Source organism: Capra hircus, chromosome 24 (genome assembly GCF_001704415.2).
Source record: "Capra hircus breed San Clemente chromosome 24, ASM170441v1, whole genome shotgun sequence".
In the NCBI taxonomy this organism is placed as follows: Eukaryota; Metazoa; Chordata; class Mammalia; order Artiodactyla; family Bovidae; genus Capra; species Capra hircus.
In genome coordinates, this window is record NC_030831.1 from 20,124,741 (window position 1) to 20,141,629 (window position 16,889).

At 43.5% G+C, this 16,889-nt stretch overlaps 1 protein-coding gene and 1 non-coding gene across 4 annotated transcripts in view; one reads left to right on the forward strand and one right to left on the reverse strand.

The window, feature by feature from the left end:
* Positions 4,228–16,889, reverse strand: part of KIAA1328 (KIAA1328 ortholog) — a 433,299-nt gene continuing 420,637 nt past the window's right edge. For 2 of the 3 annotated variants that reach the window (XM_018039479.1, XM_018039481.1), the window contains one exon: positions 4,228–7,425. In XM_018039479.1, coding sequence (XP_017894968.1) covers positions 7,215–7,425 — 211 coding nt within the window. In that variant the 3' untranslated portion in view covers positions 4,228–7,214. The remainder of the gene's footprint in view (positions 7,426–16,889) is intronic. The other variant, XM_018039480.1, reaches the window with a different exon arrangement.
* TRNAE-CUC lies at positions 16,506–16,578 on the forward strand. Its single transcript has one exon. It is a non-coding gene; the product is annotated as a tRNA-Glu (tRNA).

Sequence of the window (16,889 nt, forward strand, 5' to 3'; positions counted from 1 at the left end):
AGTGCCTGGCATCCAGCGGTCTTCATGATTTGGGCCTGGCCTGTTTCTCTCAGTGTGTGCCCATGTGTTCTTGTCTGGAACCTCAACTACTAGCTGTGACCACCAAGGCATTCTTTCAAAGCACATCTTGAGCATTCTTGTCAATGAACATTCAGCTTCTGCACTTTCCCACCCGCCACATCCCTCCCCACCCTCCATCCATCTTAGATATTCTTCCCAAGCCCAGGTTCCAGTTCTTTCCTTTTTTGCCTCCTCCCACAAATTCTAAGTAAACTCAGTCCAGCAATTTGCTATCTGAAACTATAGTGTTTACCAGTCACTGGAAAATTTACTGAGATAGCTCTTGCTTATCAGTCAATCCTAAACGAAATAGTCCTAAATACTCATTGGAAGGACTCATGTTGAAATGGAAACTCCAATACACTGACTCACTGGAAAAGATCCTGATGCTGGGAAAGATTGAAGGCGGGAGGAGAAGGTGATGACAGAGGGTCAGATAGTTGGATGGCATCACCGACTTGATGGACATGAATTTGAGCAAGCTCCGTGAATTGGTGATGGACAGGGAAGCCTGGCATGCTGCAGTGCATGGGGTTGCAAAAAGTCGGACACGACTGAACTGAGCTCTCGCTTTATTATTGTTAAAAATTTAAAGTATGAACTATGTATAAAGTAGGTGACTAATGAGAACCTACTGTTCAGCACAAGGTCGTCTACACAGTTGAATGTATGCGTGTGTATAACTGATCCACTTAACAGTTATACAGCAGAAAGTCACACATTGTAAAGCAACCATACTCCAATAAAAATTAACTAAACGTGTAAAGTACGAAGCTTTGTCTCCTATCTAGTCTGTTAGCTAGCTGAGAAATAAAGGACAGTAATGCTAGCTACCACTAGTGAAACACTCTGTATGTGTCAGGGACTATTCCTAGGCCCTTTGCATGCATTAAGGGCTTCCCTGGTGGCTTAGATGGTAAAGAATTTGCCTTTAATGAAGGAGACCCAGGTTCAGTCCCTGGGTCAGGAAGATCCCCTGGAGAAGGAAATGACAACCCACTCCAGTATTCTTGCCTGGAGAATCCCATGGACAGAGGAGCCTGGTGGGCTACAGTGCATGGAGTCGCAAAGAGTTGGACATGACTGAGTGACAAACTCACGTACATTATCTCATTGAATTTTACTCTTATAACCTTCCTATGAGGCATGCATTATCATCTTACTTTACAGGTTAAGAAATTTAGGTTTAGTGTGGTTAATAAATCGCCTCAGATTAATCAGCTAGGAAGCAGTATAACTGAGATTTGGATGAGATCTAATTAGTTCCATGTTCTGTGCTTAGTTGCTCAGTCGTGTCCCACTCTTTGTGACTCCAGGCTCCTCTGTCCATGGGGATTCTCCAGGCAAAAATACTGGAGTGGGTTGCCATGCCCTTCTCCAGGGGATCTTTCCAACCCAGGGATCGAACCCAGGTCTCCTGCATTACAGGTGGATTCTTTTACCATCTGAGCCACCAGGGAAGCCCAGTTAGTTCCATAACCTGTGTTGTTACTCTCTTCCTTAGTGGGGTCAACAGCATGCGACACAATGATGGACCCAGGGGAGCCACTCAACTGACCCAGACCACCAATGAAGACAAGCTTGGGTTTTGGCAGGTCATGGTCAAAGTAGTTGGCTGCCCTACTGACAACGTATGATATAGATCATTCTTACTGGTTTTACATCTACCACCTCCCCCAGCCAGTTGAAGGTGGACCTCACTCTCGTATTGCCAACTGTCTTTTGAGAAGAAGTCCTAACTAGGGCTGTAATAGCCTTTATTATTTACAGAAGACAGTGATGTCCATTATGCCACCTGGAGAGATTTAGCTTTTTCCCAGGGATTTTCTTTAATCTTCCCATGGCTTCCACCTTCATGAACAGAAAGAAATTCTAGATGGTGGCATTCACTCCTTGAGGGTTACCAACCTAAATCCCCTGGAGAAAGAACATGCTGTGTTTCTGCCCGCTTTGGCCCAAGTAGTCTACAAAAGTTCAGCTTACAAGAGATGGTGGTGGAATGTTCAATCCTAGTTGAGATTCTTAAAAATGTTCATCTTGGAACATACGCCAAAGTAGTGATGTCCTGCAGTGTAGGGGGTGGGGGTGTCCCTGCTTGGCGGCCAGACCTATCACTGGCAGGATATGAGAGCTCTCTTTTCTCTAAACTTTCTTCATCTGTAAAATCAAAGTGATGTCATCTGTAAAATCAAAGTGATGGATATTATGGGCTCTAATTTAACTTCTATGCAGAGTACATCATGAGAAACGCTGGACTGGAAGAAATACAAGCTGGAATCAAGACTGCTGGGAGAAATATCAATAACTTCAGATATGCAGATGACACCACCCTTACGGCAGAAAGTGAAGAGGAACTAAAAAGCCTCTTGATGAAAGTGAAAGAGGAGAGTGAAAAACTTGGCTTAAAGCTCAACATTCAGAAAACGAAGATCATGGCATCTGGTCCCATCACTTCATGGCAAATAGATGGGAAAACAGTAGAAACAGTGTCAGACTTTATTTTTTTGGGCTCCAAAATCACTGCAGATGGTGACTGCAGCCATGAAATTAAAAGACACTTACTCCTTGGAAGAAAAGCTATGATCAACCTAGATAGCATATTCAAAAGCAGAGACATTACTTCGCCGACTAAGGTCTGTCTAGTCAAGGCTATGGTTTTTCCAGTGGTCATGTATGGATGTGAGAGTTGGACTGTGAAGAAGGCTGAGCGCTGAAGAATTGATGCTTTTGAACTGTGGTGTTGGAGAAGACTCTTGAGAGTCCCTTGGACTGCAAGGAGATCCAACCAGTCCATTCTGAAGATCAGCCCTGGGATTTCTTTGGAAGGAATGATGCTGAAGCTGAAACTCCAGTACTTTGGCCACCTCATGCGAAGAGTTGACTCATTGGAAAAGACTCTGATGTTGGGAGGGATTGGGGGCAGGAGGAGAAGGGGACGACAGAGAATGAGATGGCTGGATGGCATCACTGACTCGATGGATGTGAATCTGAGTGAACTCCGGGAGTTTGTGATGGACAGGGAGGCCTGGCGTGCTGCGATTCATGGGGTTGCAAAGAGTCAGACACGACTGAGTGACTGAACTGAACTGAAGGTCCAATCCAGCCACAGACTTCTGTGACTCTGGAATGTAATGGAATCGTGGAGAGGAGAGCAGAAAAGGACCCGGGCACATTTTCCAGGTGCTTGCTCAATTCTGAGCATGCATGTGGTGGAGCTGGATATGAGTGAGCTACGAGGCTGAAGCCTGAGAGGTTAAAGGTCCCAGTTCTGAAAGGAACAATGGAAATCTAGGGGCTCAGAAACAACCCACCTTGAATAGCAAATCTGAGAAACGTGAAGGAACCGTGTGGCTGGTTACCAACTTAAGAAGCGGGCTCTGTGGCTACCAGTTTATTCTTCCTCTGAGGATGAGGCCTTGTTCCTAGACTCAAAAGTAATCTTACTTCAATTGGGTCAAACACTACTTAGTTCATTTTCAGCTTGGGAGCCATTTGAGTGATGACTTTGCTCTCATCACTTCTGTCTCTGAGGAGCAGCTGCAAAGGCCCCTGGTTCAGAGGGAGGTGCCAAGCTGGCTAGGGGAGCAGGGACAGGATAGGGCCTTTAGCTGTCTTAGTTGAATCCACAGATGTGATCTCAAAACTCAGCACTTCAGGCATGTGAGCCCTCGCCGTTGTTTTCCCAGCACCTAAAGCGAACTGTTTGCTGTTTAGTTGCTAAGTCGTGTCTGACTCTTTGTGACTTCATGGACTGTAGCCCAGCAGGCTCCTCTGTCCATGGGGTTGTCCATGCAAGACTACTGCAGTGGGTTGCCATTTTCTCCCCCAGGACTATTTTTCCTGTGTCCAAGTGCCAAGATAGTTCTTTACTGAGCAGTTTAGTGAAAAGGCACACAGAAGGGGCTCAGCAGTAGGCTCAGCAGTACACAGAGACTGAATCCTCCATTCTAGTGACCACATAGCCTAGTGTTTATGTGATGGGCATGAGCTGGAGTCAGCCAGGAAACCTACAAGATGTGGGTTTCTTTCAATTGAGCATAAGCTCCAGTTGCTTTAACAAATACTAAGTGAAATGATAACCCCAGGCTCTGCTTTTGTTTTCAAGCTAAACTCCACTTATCTGATGAGGGATGTTTAAGGAGCAATTCAGTATCAAAACCACATGGGGAAAATAGCCATACAGAGAATTTATTACCATAAAACCTCATGTGTGTGTGTGTGTGTATATATATGTATAAACATTGGCCCACATTAAAAATAACATACCCTGAGGTGGGGATAGAGGGTGAGCTGGGGGGGAGTCTGTCAGACCCCCACCCTAACGATGGCAGACTTCGTCTGGCTCTGCTCCTTAGGCCTGGCTCCTCCCTGGAGTCTGAGACCAGCAAATTTCTTGTGTGAGAGCAGAGTCAAGGGAAAGGAGTGCCCCTGGAGGAGGAGGGAGCCCCTCCCTCCCATGACATTTGGGGTGCTCTAGACAAGCCCCCACCACGGACGTCAGGTTTGTGAACACAAGCGTGCCTCCAGGAAGGGTGACCGCCAGGAAAAGCTTTCCCTTGGCAGACTTGGCTTTTGAGATCACGCACCTTGGGCCCTACTTAAGGAGCATCCGTCGGCACTCGTCCTTCCCCATTTTGCAAACACTGATTGGCGTTTCTCTCCTAGAACTGTGGGAAGCAGCGTGGGGAAGTGGTAACCCCAGCAGCATCACCCGCAAGTGTCCCGCCTTGCTTTGGGGAAGTGGCTGGAAGCTGGGTAAGTGCATCCCAGTCACTGTTGGGAGTGCTTACTGAGAGGAAAGGCAGATCCCTGTGTGCTGGACCCCGTCCCCTGGTAGCTTCGTCTGCAATCAGGTTAAGCCTCCGGGCTCCACAAAAGCCTCGAGGCTCTACAACAACCTTTTCATACGTGTATATATAGATCTCAAAGTGAGACACAGATTGAAATGTTAACATATGCTTCAGTTCATACTGAAGACGTTAGACCAGACACAGATTCACATCCTATTGCCCTGACACCCAGGAAATGCCTACAGGATAGAGAAGGGCAACTGGTGGGGGACTGTGGCGTATGAAAAACAGGCTGACTGATGCTCTGCTGAAAATCCAGCTTTGCTGTTCCAGACTGCTCATTCAGGAGAGGTAAGAAAGCAGTTAAACTCTATTTTGTGGCATGTGACCCCTCAAAGCCTTTAGTTTAGAGCCTACTTATGATTCTTGTAAAGGCAAACAAGTGTCTTGAAGACATCACAGGCCTTTTCGTGGTCTTTCCAGCATCCTCTCACTCCAGAGAGCAGTAAGGACACTGGTGTCCAGGAGGGGAAAGTGCGGTTGTGCATGATTTGAAGGATCTGGGTATACTTAAGGTGGTCATGACACACGGAGCCACAGAAAGATAGTTCAGGAATTTAACTTTAACCGAGAAAGTGGCCAAGGGCTCTCAGCTTGTTTTCACCGTCCCTGCCCCCTGCCTTTTTTTTTTTTTGCCACACCAAAGAAAGCTCTTTTCCAAAGCCTTTTGGAATGGGATGGCACTGATTCAATTACTTTCACAGGGGTGAACTTTCAGAGAAGACTGTAATCTATAATAATTTTCAACTGAATGACTATAGCTAGTTTGTCCTGACCTGATATTTCCCTCAGATTGAGAATATGGTATTGGCAGGCTACATTCCTTCCTCCAAAGGACAAAAAGATACAGGTGAAGGAAGGCTGGGCAGAGGTGACGGGGCCCAGTCTGAAAAGACAATGAGATCTGGATTTATCCAGACATGGAAGCTGCTCTGGAAGGCTTCTGTAGGCTGACATAATCTAGCTTTGATAAAGACTTCAGGGAAGCCACGTGTCTCACTAACTGCAGGCTGCCCTGCTCTTCTGACCTTGGCCGACAGTCTTAGTCTCAGTTCATGTCTGGGGGTGGTGAAAGGGAGAGTGAAAAAAGAAGCACCCTCTATACCAAACAGAGTCATTGAATAACACACATCTCCCCCCTGCTTCCAAGGACTGGACAGTTTTAAATCCACTAGCTCTACCAGGCTTACCATACTGCCCACCAGCTCGGGATGCTGCTAGAACCCACTAGAGCCCTCTGTAAGCGAAGCAACTCAGCTCAAGAGCTCTGCCAAACAGGAGAGCAGAGAATCGAGGTTTTGGGTGTAATTCTTCCACAGGCTTTCTCTGGGGGCCTAGTGGGAGAACAGCGGGGAACATTATCTGGCAAGTGGAGGTGGTTCTCTGGGGCCATGAGACAGTGGCCTTGAGCAGAGCACATGCAAGGCCTGGCTGTCCGGGATTCTGGCTCTTCATGGGGAAAGAGAGGAGGCCAGGAAGCCCATTAGCTTGCAGCCACTGATGGGAGTTCATGAGGGTGAATAAGACAGACCCTTGGGTTAAGGAAAGATACTGAGAGACTGCTCTAATTTACCCAAGGAAATGGCAGATGGGAGGACAAGCATTTTGGCCAGCGCCTCTTCTGGGCCAGCACTCTCTTGTTTCCAAGGGCTGGGGTGTGGGGGGTGGATTTCCAGCTCATTAAGCACTTTGGGGTATGGGGTGGGTAGCTGCCAGGCTGATGACTGCAGGGGCTGACTCACGATTGGCCCTCAGTGTTGCTTGTGATGGGAAGGGCACCAACTCCAACTTCAGAATTAACTGGCTGCATTGCAAAGAGGTAAGTGGTAAGAAAGCAGGGTGGAGATGTAAAAGGGTCTATGTTTCGGAAACTGCTTATGTTACAAAGGGGCTATGTGGAAACCAGAGGCATCTTTCAGTGGAAAGGTTTTCCTTGTATACAAAACAGAGCCAAACTTTTCCAGCAAAATATTGAAAAGGAAACACTCTTGAATGAGGCTGAGTAAACAATGGCCTCTGCCATGCCCTAAGTGTTCTTTGTTAATTTTCTAATCTCTGCTTAGCACAGAAAGGTTACTGCCCTCCCACTCATCCACCCTTAATGTGTTACCTACTGACTGGTCTGATCAGAAACACCCTGGGTTGTTAGAATAATTTCTAAATTCGATACATAACAGGATGCTAGTGAGATAGGTCCCTGTGAAAGGAGAGACACAATTACAGTTAAATAATTTAAAATCCTAGATCGGTACATAGAGACACCCACTCATTTCTGATGGAAACTTTGCAGCATGTGCTTCAGTGTCAAATGAAAAAGATATCTTCCAGAATCTGATTCTCCTCCAGGTCTTCAGGGGTGCTGCCAGCCCTGGTCTTGTTCCAGGTTGATTTCAGAGGACTGAATCGACAAGTACTGTGATTCCATGACCCAGCTTCTCTGGAGCGATGGGGCCGTGGTTTGGAAGCAGTCTTTGGACTCAGAGATTGAACCAAATCCAACAGAGACGTCTCATACCTGTAACACATACAACCCAGACAGAAAACGATCAAGTCGGCAGAACATTAAAATCCAAAAAGAATACAGAGGTGGGCTGCCCAGGGCAAGAATCAGATCACAGATCACACCATAGTCAAGAGGGCCTTCTCTGGGAACTTTAGGGAAAGTAAACACCAGAAGGGCCTTGTTGTCTGTCTCTCAGCCCTTCTTTTCTGCTGACTACTAACCTGAGGAGAGGGACTGTGGAGTGGGCAAAGTAACCATGGTAACAGCAACGATATGAGCAGTGACATTTGCCACAGGTCTCAGGCTCTGTTCTCAGTGCTTTCCACGACTCTTCCTTTCATTCAACCCTCTACACACCCCTATGAGGTAGGTCCCCGTTAGTTACATGAAGAAACCAAGACTCTGAGAAGTGACTTGTTTAGCAAGAAGCCACTACACGGCTGAGTTAGGATTTGAACCCCGGTCATTTGCTTCCAGCACTCACACACAGGGCACTTTTAAAGTTGCCTCTCAAAGTCTTTGCAGTCAGAGAGACTTGCTAAAAGCTCTCTTTAAGACCACCTCACCTGTCTCCTGAGAAACCTGTATATGGGTCTAAAAGTAACAGTTAGAACCTTACATGGAACAACTGACTGCTTCAAAATTGGGAAAGGAGTACAACAAGGTTGTATATTGTCACCCTGCTTATTTAACTTATATGCAGACTGTTTTTGTTGTTCAGCTGCCAAGTTGTATCCAACTCTTCATGTCCATAGAGTCGTGTGCAACTCTGGATTGCAGCATGCCAGGCCTGCCTGTCCCTCACTGTTTTCTGGAGTTTGCCCAATTCCTGTCCATTGAACCGATGATGCCATCCAACCATCTCATTCTCTGTTGCCCTCTTCTCCTTCTGCCTTCTATCTTTTCCACCATCTGGGTCTTGATGTGAAGAGCTGACTTGCTGGAAAAGACCCTGATGCTTGGGAGAGATTGAAGGCAAAAGGAGAAGGGGGCAGCAGAGGATGAGATGGTTTGATAGCACCACCGAATCGATGAACGTGAATTTGAGCAAACTCCAAGAGATAGCAAAGGACACGTGCTGCAGCCCATGGGCTCACTGAGATACAACTTAGTGACTGAACAACAACAATAAATCAACATGTGATAAGTACTCAATAAATGCTAATTTCTTCCTGATATGCTACTCCTGCTTTCTAGAGAATCTTGGAAAAGGAACTCTTATTTGAAACTAAAGAAATCCCTCTAAAGTAGGAGTGCCTTAGTGTCTACCATTTTTATAAAAAAGTAAACAGCAGTTTAGAGGCAGAGAAACAAATTATATGGTAGACAACACCCTCACTCATGTCTCACTGTTTTTCTCCCAGGATTGGAAGCCAAAGGCACAAAACGATCTCCCTCCACATTCATTCACACGAGGGGTCAAATCATCTCTATGGATAGAACGTGACGCCTAAGCAGGGCATGTGTGACCTGTATAGCTGCACACGGCCCCACACATGGTTCAGTGCTCTGCTGTGGCTGTCTTGAAATTCTTAGTGATCTTATCTTTCACCTTGTCTATTAGAAATAAAGTCTGATGGAACACGGAAGCATGCACGTGAGAGAGGAGATACCCTGGGCACAGGTGTGTGGGTTCTGGCCCACAGTGCCGGGTGTATGCCAGACAGCCGGCTCCTGCTGTGTGCACCTTCACGCCAGAGCAGTGTGGGCGTGGTGGTGCAGGGCCCCAGATGAGTCACCGTGACGGTGACAGAAGGGGCGGCGGTGGTGGCACTGGCGCGAGGCTGGCTGGCCTTTTTCCCAGAGCTTATTTCCAAGGTGAAAATATTAGCTTTCCGGCCTGAGCATGGAGTTAGGAACTGCCAGTGCTTAGGCAATAAACGCCAGTAAATTACAAAACAAAAGCATGCGTGTGGACACTGCAACACAGCATATCAAAGCGATACGAGGATTCTTGGAAGCGTTCGGAATCTCCGGTGTTAAACGCTGTTGCGTCACTGCAAAGCAAATATCCACTGGTTGAGAAACAGAAATTGAATATAAAGATTACTGCATTTGATGGAAAAGAACATTGTTTTTATATGCAGCTTCAAATGAACAGATAAATGAAGAGTACAGTTTTAAATTTCACCTTTCTTTGTAATTTAAGATACAATAATAGGCATAATAGGCATTTTGAATTATCTACAAACCATCAAGCGACTTTTGGTCTCTTGCATGACCTCTACAAGTTATAAGAAATGCTAGAGAAAACAATAAAATGGCATTGTACAAATTTAAATTGGTAAACACACATGAAATTAATGTGTATGAAGAGTTAAATCTTAAAAAAAAATTTTTTTCCATAAGAAGCATCAGCTTTAGACATACTAAAATTTATATTTTGAAATAATTTATTAGAAATCTATCCACATGGTGTCACAGTCTATAAAATATTCTTAACAGTTCCAGTGTCAGTTGCATCAGCAGAAAGATCCTTCTAAAAATTAAAAATCACCAAAATTTATATGTGATCTTTCATTTGCCAAGAGCAACTAATCTGCTTTTAATTATATCACTTAAAATAAAGTTGCTAAAAATATAAACTTTGACGATCTAATAAATGAATTTGAAGAAACGTGAACCAGAAAAATTTTATGATCAACCAAGTTACCACATTAATAAAGTATTATTATTTATATTATATAAAATTATGATATGAAAATATAATTTTTTGCTAACTGTAGGTTTATGATATTATTCATATATCACCTGTTCAAAAATTTTTTAAATTGAAGGATAATTGCTTTACAGAATTTTATGGTTTCTGTCACACATCAACAAGAATCATCCATAGGTACACTCGTGTCCCCTCCCTCCCAGACCTCCCTCCCATCTCCCACCCCTCCCCACCCTTCAGCCTGTGCAGAGCCCCTGTTTGAGTTCCGAGTCATATAGCAAATTCCCATTGGCTATGTTTTACACATGGTATTTTAAATTTCTATGTTACTCTCTCCATACATCTCCCGCTTCCCCCTCCTCTCCTCCCACTTGTCCACAGGTCTGTTCTCTATGCCTGTTTCTCCACTGCTGCCCTGAAAATAAATTCATCAGTGGCGCCTCTTCAGATTCCATATATATGTGTCAGTATACGATATTTATATTTCTCTTTCTGACTTACTTCACTCTGTATGATGGGCTCTAGTTTTGTCCATCTCATTAGAACAGATTCAAGTTCATTCCTTTTTATGGCTGAGTGGTATTCCATTGTGTGTATGTACCACAGCTTCTTTATCCATTCATCTGTCAATGGACATCTAGGTTGCTTCCATTTTCTGGCTATTGTAAACAGTGCTGCAGTGAACACTGGGGTATATGTGTCTTTTTAATTTTGGTTTCCTCAGGGTATATGTCTAGGAGTGGGATTGCTGGGTCATATGGTGGTTTTATTCCTAGCTTTTTAAGGAGTCTCCATACCGTCTTCCATAGTGGCTATGTCAGTTTATATTCCCACCAGCAACGCAAGAGTGTTCCCTTTTCTCCACACCCTTTCCAGCACTTATTGTTTGTAGACTTTTTGATGATGGTCATTCTGACTGGTGTGAGGTGGTATCTCATTGTAGTTTTGATTTGCATTTCTCTTATAATGAGTGATGTTGAGCATCTTTTCAAGTGCTTGTTAGCCATCCTGAATGTCTTCTTTGGAGAAATGTCTCTTCAGGTCCCTTTACTACTTTCTTCTTGAAGGAAAATACTTCGTGGTTTAGTACCTTTAACCGCATTTTTAAATCCTACTTTTTGAACAAAAGATTTTCATTTTGCATTGATCTTGTAAGTTATATAGCTGACCTGGCCCTTACGTCTCAGCCAAAATCGGACTAGCATTTCAGGCATGGAAATGTCATATTTTTTCCATGGTATGAAAATCTATAAGTTGAAATCCTTTCTAGCAGAAAATTTTCTTTTTTAGCAGAATTTTTTTTTGCAGCTTTTATTCACATAGCATTAAGCTAATGTTTCAATACAATTGCTTTTGTCATCCAAAACAATAATTTCTGCATTCAACTAAAACATCTTTATTTAGGGTGCAAGCCAGTGAGTGAGTTGGATACTAGCTTCTAAGGAAGTTTGTTTCCAAGCAAGACACACCTACTTCATGCTCAAGGTACAGGCTTTGTTTGCACTTTCCTTGGAGGCACGTAACAATGTTGTGCTAATATTCATCTCTTCATATAGACCATTAATTTAGTTTAAAATCAGAAACAATGGGAAGCCTATTTTTAAATACAATTTCAAATTTTTGTTGTATACAAAACAAGGAGAGATATTCTAAGTGAACAAATTAAACCAGCTGCCTTTTCTATTAAAACACAGAACTAAAATAATTGGGGATTAGGAATTATACCAGAAATCAATCAATTCAGAGATGCAAATTGAAATCCAGAGTAACAATAAGACTTTGAGTTTAAAGACTGATTTTAAAGGTACCAACTTATTAATCATTTGAAAAATAGTTGTGGGCTTCAAATTTCTTCAAAGTATTTTTATTCAAATACAATATAGTAAAAAAAATCTTTATAGAGTGATCCACAACAACACAGAATTAGATCTGCTGTATTAGTCAGGATAAATTAGGTTATGCAGCAGTAACAAATTAACCTCAAAATTCCAGTGGCTCCATACAATTTAAATATATCCCATGCGTATGCTATGTGCTCAAAGCAGGTGTAGACAGACAGTGGCTCCACTGTCTCACAAGGTAACGTGAGCTTCTCTGTTGTCTTGGCAGGGAAGAGAAGCTGAAGAATCTTACAAAGATTCTCCCCAGCCACGTAGGGTGTGACACAATATTTCTTACATTTAATTAGCCAGAATCAGTCATGGACTGGAAGAGAGGAGAACTGGGAATTGCCAGATGCCAGTAATGCCCACCACTGAAGAATGGGTCTGAAATATAATTTGGAATAATTCTCTCATTTTACCAATGAAGAAACTTAGGTCCAGAGAAGTAGAAGTCAACTGCTGGCAGTCACAAAGCAACTGAGTGGCAGAGCCAAGTGTTTTTTTAACACAGTTTCCTTGACTTCCTAGACTAGTTTATCTTTAATCTTTCCATCAAGTTAAACAAGATGTGTTAACTAAAGGAACAGTAAAAGAAGAAAATGGTTGCTGTTTCCAGCTACATTTTATTTTAAAAGTATAGTAGGATTAGTTGTAACTCAGTGTGAACATTGCCATACCCCTATTAACGTGGCTATCTTCACCAACAATTTCATCTACCCTAAAGTACAAAGGCTTATCTTCATGGGTCTGCAGTCATCATAAAAATTCCATTTCTCCTGAAGCCACATTCAGTCATGGATTACACTGTGGCAGAAGAACCAGGAAGTCTGTGGTACGCAGGGACTTGGATTTCAGTGACAGCTCACAGCTGATTTTGTTCAGTAAATGTTTTCATAGTACTTTTGCTATTAGGAAAGACCAAATAATCCAGCAGATTAAAAAGCAACAAAACGGCAAGGATTATATTAAACACCAACACTTGAGAAGTCACCCAACTTTATGCCAGAACTATATATGCAATAAAGCAAAATAAAAAGTGAATTCCCATGGTATTTTGTACTACCTACCAGTAAAGAGCAGTGTGTTTGCAGAGGTGACATGTGACAGGATTTGATTACCCTGGCCCGACCCTGACGGGGACGTTTTGTATTCAAATAATGTAAAGGGACATTTAACTTATTCAAATTGATAAAATACTGTCCCTTGAAAAAATCAGACTATATGCTAACCACAGGCATGATGATGTTGACCTTTCCTACCTCTGCACCTGACAGAGCCAGTATTCATGGGTACCTAATCACACAGGTTGACTTCAACAGTTTCATTATGGAGACGTGTCAAGCAGAAGGCTTATTTGGTCTGTTGTGCCAGTTCCATCCAGGAAGCAATCTGAACTTGGTCACACTGGAACGAATCTGTCCTCCTAGAGCTCTCTTCCCAGTTTTGTTTGCTTTATTGACTATGCCAAAGCCTTTGACTGTGTGGATCACAATAAACTGCGGAAAATTTTTCAAGAGATGGGAATACCAGACCACCTGACCTGCCTCTTGAGAAACCTATATGCAGGTCAGGAAGCAACAGTTAGAACTGGACATGGAACAACAGACTGGTTCCAAATAGGAAAAGGAGTACGTCAAGGCTGTATATTGTCACCCTGCTTATTTAACGTCTATGCAGAGTACATCATGAGAAACGCTGGACTGGAAGAAGCACAAGCTGGAATCAAGACTGCTGGCAGAAATATCAATAACCTCAGATATGCAGATGACACCACCCTTATGGCAGAAAGTGAAGAGGAACTAAAAAGCCTCTTGATGAGAGTGAAAGAGGAGAGTGAAAAAGTTGGCTTAAAGCTCAACATTCAGAAAACAAAGATCATAGCATCTGGTCCCATCACTTCATGGGAAATAGATGGGGAAACAGTGGAAACAGTGTCAGACTTTATTTTTGGGGGCTCCCAAATCACTGCAGATGGTGACTGCAGCCATGAAATTAAAAGACGCTTACTCCTTGGAAGAAAAGTTATGACCAACCTAGATAGCATATTCAAAAGCAGAGACATTACTTTGCCAACAAAGGTCCGTCTAGTCAAGGCTATGGTTCTTCCAGTGGTCACGTATGGATGCGAGAGTTGGACTGTGAAGAAAGCAGAGCGTCGAAGAATCGATGCTTTTGAACTGTGGTGTTGGAGAAGACTCTTGAGAGTCCCTTGGACTGCAAGGAGATCCAACCAGTCCATTCTGAAGGAGATCAGCCCTGGGATTTCTTTGGAAGGAATGATGCTAAAGCTGAAGCTCCAGTACTTTGGCCACATCATGTGAAGAGTTGACTCATTGGAAAAGACCCTGATGCTGGGAGGGACTGGGGGCAGGAGGAAAAGCGGACGACAGAGGATGAGATGGCTGGATGGCATCACCGACTTGATGGACTTGAGTTTGAGTGAACTCCAGGAGTTGGTGATGGACAGGGAGGCCTGGCGTGCTGCGATTCATGGGGTCGCAGAGTCGGACATGACTGAGCGACTGAACTGAACCTAGCAGGACATTTAGATATCTGGGGGAGGATGCAGCCTCTGAAGCTTTGACTTGGCTCCATGCCACCAATTTAAGAAAGGGATGGTCTGACATGGTGTCTGAGGATATTAGCACAAGGCCAGGAAATGAAACAATTTCACAGTCCATCCCATAAGCTGCACTGGGTAGAAAGCTAAGTGTGATGCAGGAGCTCTCCCCTTTCATTCTTTTTTTATCTTTGGTGAGTTCATTAGGCCTCTCCCGATTACCCTTCTCTGCTCTTTTTTTTTTAAATGATGGAATGTCCCAGAGACTAATCCTTAGCTCTCATGTCTTAGGTAATTTCATTCATCCTCATGACTTTTAATAACATCAATGTCAATGACTCCTAAATGTATATACCTCTAATATTAACCTTGCTCTCAAGTTCCAAACTCATACACTCAACTGTTGCCTGGTATCTCCACTTGGCGGTGTGACAGGCATCAAAACAGAACTCTTCTTTTTTCCCGTCCAAATCTTGTTCCCCTCCACCAACCCAGTTGCTCAGGGTTGCCCCAAACCTGCTGTTATACTTGACTCCTACCTCTGGGCCTGTGTGTGCACTGAATTCTCTCCTTCGGACACTCTTTGCTCAGATTTTGCTTATTTGCTTTTCTCTTTTAACAGTGATGAGAATAAGGTCATTATTCTGTTTCTGTTATTATCTCCAGGGCCAAGAATGGGATCTGACATAAGGTTGGAGCTAAATATTTGTTGACAAAATGAACAGTTCTGTGGCTTAAGTTTAGCACCTTCCTCTATAGGCAGCTTTTTCAATCTTTGAAAAGCCAGTCTTTCAAAAAATTACAACATACTGCAAACATTATGAAAATATTACTCATCCATCTATTTTTGTTTTCCTTTTGTAAACAAGATAATATACGTAAGGACTGTGTAAACTATTTTTTCACTTAAAATGTTGAGAATATTTTTTCTGTATAAATTTTTTATAATATCATTTTTCATGACTTCAGGTTCCTTGGTCTTCCAGATGCACTCTAATTGAGCTAACCAATCCCTTACTGAAGACAGCTTAGGTTAGGTCCAAGGTCTTCTGAGACTTTAATACTTTTTTTTAAAACACGTTGCTCAGTTGTGTCCGACTCTTTTTGAGACACCATGGACTGTACAGTTCATGGAATTCTCCAGGCCAGAATACGGGAATGGGTAATGATACCTTCTCTAGGGGATCTTCCCAACCAAGGGATTGAACCCAGGTCTCCTGCATTGCAGGCAGATTCTTTACTAGCTGAGCCACCAGGGAAGCCCAAGAATGCTGGAGTGGGTGGCCTTTCCCTTCTCCAGGGGATTTTCCCAACCCAGGAATCAAACTGGGGTCTCCTGCATTGCAGACAGATTCTTTACCAGCTGAGCTGCACGGGAAGCCCCTTCTGAGACTAAACCAGCTGTATCTCTCATTCTTTTCTAAATCAGTCAATGCCTATAGGATATCTTCCACTCCAACTCATCCCAAGTTAGCAGAACACTGCTATCCCTATGACGTTTTATAGTTTTACCCTCTTTTTACCCAACACTTCCCATGCCCCTAGGGCTTCTGGAACTTTCGTCTTATGAGATACTCAGCTGTATTTTGTCCTCTTCTTAGAGTACTTCCTCCATCCCCTGTTTTAACTGAAACCTGGCTCTTTCCTGAGGTCAATGCCTCCCCTACATTCTTCTCAATGAGAACTGTTTATACTCAACACACCCAGTGAATTTTAGGGTCAAGAGGTAGTATTTGGACCATCATTGCTTCCATTTTTGCTTTCTGATCATTATTCTCCTACTGCTCTGAGGATCCTGTCATGTGCTATACCACCCTTAACCTTTCCGCATCTATGTCATCCATCCACCCACTCTCTCTCAATCTTGATTTAGCCTTCTCCTTCAGTTCACTGTTACCATCATGCTTGCTAATGTCAACATTACATGAATGGCATGCAACCAGTACTCTGAGTTCTTTGACCTCTCAGGTCAAAGACTTTCTCAGGGAATTCCCTGATTGTCCAGTGGTTAAGACTTGGTGCTCTCACTGCCATGGGCCCAGGTTCAATCCCTGGTCAGGGAACTAAGATCCCACAAGCTGTGGGGTATGGTCAAAAAAGGAAAAAAAAATTTTTTTCTCAGCAAATCTTTCTTTTTATATCCTAGAGCTTGTGAACAGCCTCTCTTCTGAATTGAGTAATTCAAACATCCCACTACTTCCTGACGCCCACATCTTACCCTCAAGCTTGTTTTTTCAGCTACTCCTACCATCTCTGCCCACTGGTCTCAACGGACCATTAACTCAAACAATCATTGTTCTAAGAACTGGGAACAAAGTTGTGAACAAGACAGCTCAAATCTCTGTACTGGTGGGACCATTAATAGCATACATTC